Genomic DNA, 9963 nt, shown 5'->3' on the forward strand with positions numbered 1-9963 from the left:
AAGACAAAAAAGAAGAAAAAAGCCTCCACAATTCTGGAATGCAAGAACAATGGTAACCTGAGAACACACTGAAAATTTTTTTCTCATGTTTCGGTTCTAAGACAACAAGCAACCCTGAAATACAAAATTGATTTTTGGTTTTGACAGCAATAAGATTCAATAAAATTTAAGATTATCTAGAAAATTATAAAGACAAACCGTCTCTTTTTCTTATAGAATTGTTTTCATACCTACTGTCTGCCAGATTTTGATTTCCACTGCTTTTATTGACCAATCTGTTTTAAGACGTATTTGATTAAAGACATGACCCGGTCTCACCTGACTGGAATGCATTCAGAGAAGGCTACCTAGTATATATTATATAGACATATAGTATATGTAATAACCAAAACTGAAAGATTTATTTTCAGGTAGCTCTTAAATGGGTACAAAGGAATTTCAGATCCAGTATAAGAAATACAGTTCTATCTATCTGTCTACATAATTGGAAAAAATAAAAATGCATTTCTGAATAATTTCTATAATAATTTAGGAGACATTGATCTCTTTTACCAGTCATCCCTCAAAAGAAAAAAACAACATGCCCAGAACTTTTGAATGTACAAAATATTCAAGTAAAGCACCTGCTAGAGGGATATGCTGGATTTTCTCATGTGTCAAAGGGAAAATACTCAAAGTCATTTGAATTAAGATAAACTAGATTCCTCTTCATAGTCTTCACTAGAGATTAAGGGTCTACACCAACCTATACCTAGCTAGCTCTTTGCTGCAAATCTTGCCTTTCAAGTAAGCCATCACCTTCTCAATCCAGAAGGCTGCAGAAATGCTAATGATACATCCTCACCTATGGAACTTTTGAAAATTACTATATGTTTAAGAAAGAAAAGCAAGCCAGAGTGCAGAAGTATTTATTATTGGAATACTAGTGAGGACTCTGATGTCTGACTGTGGTCCCTCTTGATTTCCTCTTCTGATGCAATTGAAATCATTAGCCATTTTACTGGAACATAAATTGTCTAGTTATAAACATAAGATAAGTTAGTGAGGAAAATCTCTGAAGTGTTCAGACAGCCAAACACTAGAAATACTTTAGGAAAGCAAGCATACACATTCTACAAAGCACAGTATCGTTGACAAGAAACTTGTCAGGTACCCGATCAATCTGCCACTGCATTTAAGAATAAATAATGAACAGCAACTGCTGTCGACTACCGAAAGCACTAAAGCCAAATGCTATTGCCTAGCTTTTCAAGCAAGTATACAGGCATACATTACACAGACACATCTCTTCGCTAAAATGAAGATAATAAAAAAAGGTAACTTTGCTGAAGAGGAGGCAACTAACACATGCACACTGCTGAACTCTTACAAGACCCCTCAACAAATCAACACTTAAAGAATCTGACTGTTGATTTAGGAATGAAAAGACAAACTTAGAAACCTAACTTTCAGCATCATTAAGTGTATACACATGCAGATAATGACTTCAAATATTTGCATGGCTCTTGCAAAGCCACCTTCCATCAGGGTCCAATCTCTATTCTCCATACTTGGTGCAAAATGAAGATGCAATTAGTTTGTTCCATAACCTGCAAATTGATTTCTACACTCCCTGCTACTGTCACTCAGCATAAAATCTGGCATTTATTTGAAAGAAATGTTTAATTAGAACTGGTGCATAAACTCTCCACATCAGATATTTCACTCAAAAAACTCAAGTCTTCCCACAGCAGTAAGGAAATATAGCAGGATCAGAAAAATAGCTCACATCCTGCCTAGATCTAACAACCAGAAGCTTACAACACAAACCTTGCACACATTCAGTGTCTTCTAGTGGTGGGCTAAACCCGGCTGGCAGCTAAGACCCTCATAACTGCTCCCCCAGTCCCGTGTCCCCGTCCCCCCCCCAGCAAACAAAACAGAACTAAGTGATGCAAAACACTAACTCACCACCTCCCAAAAGCAGACAGATGCCCAGCCAGTCCCCAAGCAACGACCACCTACCCACTCCCTCACTTTTTAATGCTGACCATGACACTATACAGCATGGGATATCCCTCTGGTCAGTTGGGGTCAGCTCTCCTGGCTGTCATCTCCCCCCAGCCTCTTGTGTACCTCAACCTACCCACTGGGGGGTGGGCAGAGTGAGAAACCGAGGTGGCCTTGATGCTGTGCAAACACTGTTTAGCAACAGATAAAACATGGGTGTGTTACCAACACTGTTTTGTGTCATCAACACTGTTTTGGTCAAAAATCGAAAACATAGCACCATACTGGCTGCTATGAAGAAAATTAACTCTATCCCAGCCAGGTCTAGTATACCTCTCTTAAAAACAGTAAGAAAAACCTAAATCTGGTACATCCTTCTACGATAGGCAAAGCAGTTCTAATATTGGCTGACTAATAAGTGGAAGTTTCACTAACTTTGACCACTAACTAGGCCACATTAAAACTACAATTCCCTCCTCCAGGCTTATAAATACACTGTTATCTGTCCCCAAATACAGCACCTATCCTTCTCTTCTACCTTTTCCTCTACAATGGTCACAATTTAAAACACTATGTAAGGCACTGTGTTATTTTAAATTGGGGAGCTATACAATGTTTCATTTTGAGGGATGTGCATCTGGTCATTAATGTGAATGGATTTCCAGAGTCATGTTTTGGGTGTTTAAAAAAAAAACAAAACTGTATTGTCTAAAATTCCCCTAGTTTCCTTTCAGTTTGGTTTTTTTTCAGAACAGGTCTCTCACTTGTTTCACTTATGCAGGTGCAAACAATTTTCAAGAAACAGTCTATCTCATAATAATGCCATGTCAACATTTTCATTATGAGATAAAAAAATTCCACTCATTGCACTGCCCTTGCATTAAAAGGAGCAAGTTCTTCCATTTAGTACTTAACATGTACTAACTGTAAGCTGAAAGTCTCAGACACAGATGCAGATGCCACTAAAGCAGAAGTCCCATTTATATATCCAGCACAGGCAAGTAGTTGCAATTAGCACTTCCTAAGTGATTAGTATAGATTGAACATCCATCTGGCATTTACCTCAACCTAGCTGATAAACATTATACCTGCCTTCTCCACCGTGCAATGCAGAAGATGTACTGAAATGGCAACATAATACATATGGAATGCTTCCCTCGTGATAAGACTGTTGAACATCTAAGTGCCAAAGTAAAATCAGGTGTCTACTGAAGTAAAAAATGGAAGTGCAATGTGCTATGCTGTACAAGAATGATTGGCTAAATATAAATAGAAACTTCATGGTACAGCCCATGTACAAAAGACACCTAGCCTGGCAGTTAAGTACTCTGTAAATAATACAACCACATGATGCTATCTAGAAAGACTATAAAGGCAGATGACTAGAAAGTGGATAGCAATAAGCAGCTTAAAAGAGTATCAGCAACAGAAAGATATGCAAAAAGGCCAACAGACTAATTTCCCAGTGTGATGAATAAATCCTGTGACATCCACAAATAATACAAGAGCTATAACACCTGTCCAATTACAAAGATCTAGCTTACATGGCATACTATTTTATTATCTTAATGGTCCATCACAAAGGGGGGGTGGGGTTGAAATGCAGTAGTTTAGTATAGGATATACTGGAGGAGGTGGGAAAAACTTGGCGTGCATAATACTGGTTTGCACTCAAGATAGTACCACACACCTTTGTATTCCTACTCATCCAGGCCTACATACAGTGCACTTAAGAGGAAAAGAACGGTTATGAACTATTTTATGTGTAACCTTGTAATTTTTACATCTGAAAAGTGTATGTGAAATCATTCTGCAGTAATGTTTTATGAATATTTCTGAAAGAAAATAAATTACTGAAGTAATTTAAGTAACAAGACCTGTTTGTAAGCTGGGAAAAACCCAGTTTTTCATGTGCCAGGAAAGTGGCACATGATAGTCCATGCAGAGGAAACCAAGCCATGCATTTACTCCAGATTAGCTTCCCCTTCCCCTAGTAATGCAACACAGAAGTGAGTATGTGCTGTAGTAATTATTTGCTCTGTAAGAAAAGTCATTCTTGACTATTCTGTCTGCAACACTTAGCCTAGTCAACTTAGCCTTGCAAAGAAGGCCCGTTACATGTAGCTTAACTGAGATAAATGCTGCAATATGAACTACTTTAGGATCAGAGAACACCTGAAATAATACCACTTCTTCTTTAATATAAAATATTAGTTTTCAGTTCCACGATTACTTCCCCTCTAGCAATTAAGAGCAATACTTTCTTATATATACTTCATGCAATTTTTTTAATAAAACCAGCTTGCTATAGGGAGAGGAAGAAGAGTTACAGCTTTTTTTTTTTAAGAGCACTTCAAAAAAACTGAGAAGCATCACTAGTCAGGGTTTGACAGAGTTTTTGTCTTTGCCCTATACTAGACAGCTTGACATGAAGGAAAGGACTACACTACACTCAAAGTTATCCATGAATAAATAATATAGATTACAGATTAGCCATGCTATAAGGGCAGGGATAACCACACTAGCTGCATGCAGAACCACAAAATATAAACACCATTTCAACACAAAGTCAACTTATATCCAAAATGCTGCTTCCAAATCAGCATATGGTCCAAAGAGCACAAAAGCAGGATTTACTCAGCAGCACAGTAAAGACGCACTTCGCTGCATCTTGCAGCACAGAGAATCGGGTACTCCTCCTCCCACACCTCCTATCATCTCCTAGCCTGTAATTTATGTATGGACATGAAATATAAAAAAAATACCAAAAAGCTGTGTGCAACTATGAAAGAAAGAATTTTTCACCACAGACATTACACACTTTGTTGTTATTAGGCCCTGAACATTTGAGAAAAAGCACGTCTTTGTCAAGGTTTCAACACATTCATACATCATTCTTCAACTGAAATGCGAATTCCCAGTTGACGCCTCTGCAAGTTTCACTCATTTGTCTGAGAAATTTTCCAGCAAAACTTGGGAGCTTTTGAGTTGACATTCAGGCTGTTGCTGAAATGTTTTTTAAGGGGGGGGGGGGGGGGGGGGGGGCGGCGAGGGCAGACTAAAAAGATATGAAGACTTCTCAAAACTTCATCATTTGTTACACAGGCAAAACCCCCAGTTTTCTGCATCAAAATATGAATTTCACAAAGCCAAATCTTAATATCAGGGAAAATGCCACCCACATTTTGAATGTTTTCAAATTCCTATTTCACCTTCCAGAAAAATCCCTTTAGGATTAAAACTCAGTAACAAATCCAGACACTCCCATTTCTAAGAATAAAGAAAACTACATTTTAGCACTAATCTGATAAATACAAAACAGCACATCTGAAGCAGGCAAACTAGCTCCCCAATAACTTATTTCAATATGACAAAAAATATCATAAGCTGGAAACCTTCACATGAACGATTTGGACAAAAAGCTATGCTGCAACACTAAATCTTCAGCAACAAATGAAGTTTCTGAAGGCTAAACATGAGTAGCAAAGACCCAAGATAATTTCTGTACCTAACAAAGTGATTTAACATTACTTCATTCTCGCAAATGACATTTTAGTCTTCACCAAAGAAAGGGCAAATAAAACCAAAAATATTTACTGTTGCAGTAGACCGCAGTACCTGACAATTATTTCAGCATATTTCACATGAGTTTTCTCTCAGCAAATAAGGAATTCATTACAGAGCAAAATAAATATTTTACCTTAGTAGGTGCCACATCTCTATAGCTCCTTCAATTTGTTTTAGTTGTGGCACATTGTATAGAGGATATGACCAGCTGTGTGCATTGCTGTATTTGAACAGTTTCCCAACGTGTACCGAGAGAACACTCCAAAAAGGAGAAAAAAACCCCAAACACACAACCAGAAAAAACCCTGCACCCACAAAAGACTTAAATGAACTTAAATGGAGCAACAGTTGTAAAGCACAGCCACCTAACTGGAACCTCCCAGTTTTCTATGGGACTGAGTTACAAGATGTCTGGAAGAGCTGTAACGAACAAACTGGCCTGTACTCATCTCTTAGCTGTCATTTTTAAATAAGCTAACTTTTAATGTTTATCACTCCCTTCTTTTGGGAGTGATGACCTCAGATGCTTCAGTAGTTCTACAGAATAACAATCCTTTTGCTGTGGCTTTGACCCATCCTACCACAATGCTATTTTTAACCTAATACAGCAAAGTATTTTATTTCAGTGAGTATTTTTTATTCCTATAGCAACAGGCTATCGCTCTACTCTAAATGGATGAACACGACTCCCTTTCCTAGCCATGTTTCTGAAGGGTTTCCAAGTAAGTGTAAGTGTTCTTGTGATGGTCCCTGAAGAATTCTAGTAACGTATTGCGTTCCAGTATATTACCTGCTCCTCCAAGGACACTGCATCTGTCATGTTATGCAAGCATGCACATATTTCAGCACATATCCCTTATAATCTACCTTGACTTTGGAACACAGAAATAGTTATGTATACACAGAAGATACAAACACAAGAGGAACCATTGGTGGAAAAGAGCAACCAGTATACATACATCAAGTATGATTTAATTAGGCCATACGGGGATGGGAAGCCATGTCCAGGAAGCATGTGCAAATGCAGTTAATTGTGTTCAAGCATTAAGCACGGGATTGAGGCATGCTGTGTTTGTTTTAGGGCAGCCAGACATTCCCATCACTGAACCCATACTGCAGAGACACCCAGGCAACAACTCAAAAGTTTTGCTGTGGTTGTTAACAATCGTCACACTATCCTGAAAGCAGGATTTACATAAATATCTAACAATCTCCTAGAAACACTCAACTCAAATCCATCACTGCCTGGATCTTCCTGAAAAACTCTCTCCTAAGAGTAAAGACTCTGCCACCTACACTTACAAATTATAAACGGTAGCTCCATATATGCGAGGTATTTTGTATACAGTTTACATGGTGTTAAGCCATATTCACCAGTGTTTAACTTTAGAAAAAAAATTACCACCAAAACTGAAACCTTATGTTATCAATGCGCATATCAGTGACTTTTATGAGAAAGAAGCTGGTTTTTGGCCAATTCAGACTCCTTTATTTTTTTACATTTTTTATTTATTTTAAACTCAACATTAAATTATTTTATCCTGTGGGAATACGCAGGAAGGATGTTACCAGTTTTAAATTTACCGGCTTTCAATTGAGTTTATAGCTCACACACCTGCCTTTGCCTTTCCCTTAGACTTTGTGTAGTTTCACAGTTATGCTTTACAGACCCTGTACTGCTTTTCTCTGCTTGCTGTCATAAGAAAGTCCCGCACAAGTGTCATGGGAAATCAATTCTACTGGAAGTAAAAACTTTGTAAAATGCGTATCCAGGTGTGGAAAGTAAGTAAGTTTTGCTTACTTATCATTAGAACAATAGAGAACAACAAAATATATTCATCTTTGAAAATGAGTCTATAGTTTTATTTCCAGTTTTAAAAGCAAAAAGTGACAAAGTGGTTTACATAGTGTAGCTTGTACATAAGGGTACAAGCAGACCCAAAACCAAAATACAAACCCTAGTGATTCATGTATAACAAAGCGCACAAACAGTGTATGCTACTGTTTCTGCACATAAGCTCCCAACCCCAGAGATAATACTATCATTCTTTTTGTCTGATGTCTCAACTGCAAAATCCCAAGGGAGTTATGGATATCCATGCCAATGTAATCACTCAGTTCCTATTTCCTATACAAAGGAATATTAGATTACCTGCAGTGTGTGCCACTGCTGCACTTAGCAAAGTGAGATGATTTATAATTTTGATGCACACCAGTGCAAAGCTGGATTTTTAGGCCCAACTTTAACAATTAACTTTTCATATACCAGGAACACTTGCACTATATGTTCTTTCTAGACAGAGAGAATGCCCTGACCTTGAAATCTTTATAGCCTAAGGCCCACAAATTCAGCATATTTAGCACACAGTCCTGGAAAAAAAAAAAAAAAAAGAGCTGAAAGATCAGCCAGTTTATCCCACCTTCCTCATGGCAAGACCTCCTAGGCAATCCTGCCAGGTATCTGTCTTGTCACACCTAACTTACTTTCCCCCAACTATTCAGGGGTGTAGAAAGAGAAATGCATATACACACAAGTCTTTAATTCAACAGGTGGAAGGACACATCACTGTGAATACCTGAGTTTATCAGAATGCCATGGCAAGGTCCATCTAAAAAAAAAAAGATTACAAGAATATGGCCTAAAATACACAATCTTAGAGAAAAATAACTTATGTTATTGTAGCAGGTATATATACAGATATACCCACATACATTAAAAAACAAATGTTAACCAGGAAAACTACTCTTTAATCTATTCATTATCAATCAGCAAATTTATTTTAGATGCAACATGGTGTCAAAGAACATATAAGTTACCAACTTCCCTCCCCATTATTCTGTCCTCATGAACACACACAGTTTTAAGAGACTTCCACTCAAATCAATGAATTGGCTTACCCCTAAAAAAAAACCAAAAACAAGCAAGCAGGTTGCCTAATGAAATTCATACTATAGGTCATATCTAAAATAAAGGCATATTACACTTCACCATATGCCACATCAAATTAAACTGTTTCCTCGATAGGACTGAATTTCTGCTGTGTGCATGCTTTTTATATTGATTACCTCTTTCAAATGAAACAAAAATCTGACACACTGGTAGAAATACACCTTCCTCAATGACCGTCATAACAATTAAGCTATAAATTCAGTAAAAACCACAGAATTATATAATAATGCCATTTCCTCATTTTGAAACATTTCTCAATACTCAAGGCCCACTTTTGTCATATGTACCTCCCCCCCAATTTGAAGACGTTTTTCATAGGCATTAGTCTGGAAAGCCTTAGCAGAAAGGGCTGCTAAGCATCGTAAAGCACCTGAGAACCCCATAAGTACCGCAGAGCCGGGTCTGACAAAATACATAGGAGCAGACAAGCCCCCCCACATTAGAGCCACGGGTAAGTTGTAGGAGAAAGAGTATAAATATCACGGATCTACCCAGGCCTCCAAGTCAACCACCAACGCCCACTAGAAGCCCTGGCCCTCACCTTCAGGTCTTGCCCCAACCCCTACACTGCCTCCCTTGAGGCGCTACGAATACGAGAGCCCCCCTGCGAACTCCACGTCCAAAGGGCGATCCCAACACTCTGCCAGGCTCCCCCTCCCCAAAATCCCAGCACCTTACCCACCTCCTCCAAAACACCGAAGCTGTTCCAGCACGGGCCCCTACCCCCAGCAACACCTCTGCCCCAAACCCGCCGCAACCCTCGCCCAGCAGCGCCCTTGCCCCCATCCCACCCACACCCTCGCCCCACTTAGGCTCCCTTTTCCCATCCACGCCCCCCATAAGCCGCCCCCCCCCCCCAAAAAACCGGTGTCCCCTCAGGCGCCTCGTTCCCGGGCACCACCGCCCCTCCTCAGCCACCCCCCCGCCCAGCGCCCCTCACCTCGGCCCGCCCCAGCCCCACCGCCACGGCCCCGGCCGCACCTCACGGTCCTTGAGGCCCAGGAGCAGCACCTCCTCCATGAGGGTGAGCCGCGTTTCCTTGGAGTCGCCCTTCTCGTCCTCGCCGGACTCGTCCCGGCGGCCTTCATCCTCCGGGCCGCCCCCCGCTCCCCGCTCCTTGTCGGCGGCGGCGGCGCTGCGGGAAGCCTCGGTCCGGCGCTGCACCAGGCCGGAGCTGCGCTGGGTCAGGGAAGTCATGGCTGGAGGCGGCGGGAGGAGGGCAGAGGCCCGCCGCGGGCGGAGGGTCTCGGCAACAGCTCGGGAGGCGGGGGGAGAAGAAGGGACGGGAGACGCTCCCGCCTCCGCCCTATCCGCACCGAGGCAGCGGCCGGCCGGCGAGAGTCATGGGGAGCGGGGCTCGGCCGCGTTGAGGGAGGCGCGGGAGCGGCGGGGACCGGCGTCTTCCCCCTGCCGCGGCCGAGCTGGCGGAGGCGGCTTCTCCTCCAATATGGCGGCGC

The 9963-nt window shown here is 41.0% G+C and overlaps 1 protein-coding gene across 1 annotated transcript in view; it reads right to left on the reverse strand.

Moving 5' to 3' along the window:
• Positions 1-9963, reverse strand: part of GOLPH3 (golgi phosphoprotein 3) — a 32593-nt gene extending 22630 nt beyond the window's left edge. Inside the window, exon 1 of the mRNA XM_075019590.1 lies at positions 9488-9963. Within this exon, the coding sequence (XP_074875691.1) occupies positions 9488-9703 (216 nt within the window). The 5' untranslated portion in view covers positions 9704-9963. The remainder of the gene's footprint in view (positions 1-9487) is intronic.

The sequence above is a fragment of the Buteo buteo genome, chromosome Z (genome assembly GCF_964188355.1).
Source record: "Buteo buteo chromosome Z, bButBut1.hap1.1, whole genome shotgun sequence".
In the NCBI taxonomy this organism is placed as follows: Eukaryota; Metazoa; Chordata; class Aves; order Accipitriformes; family Accipitridae; genus Buteo; species Buteo buteo.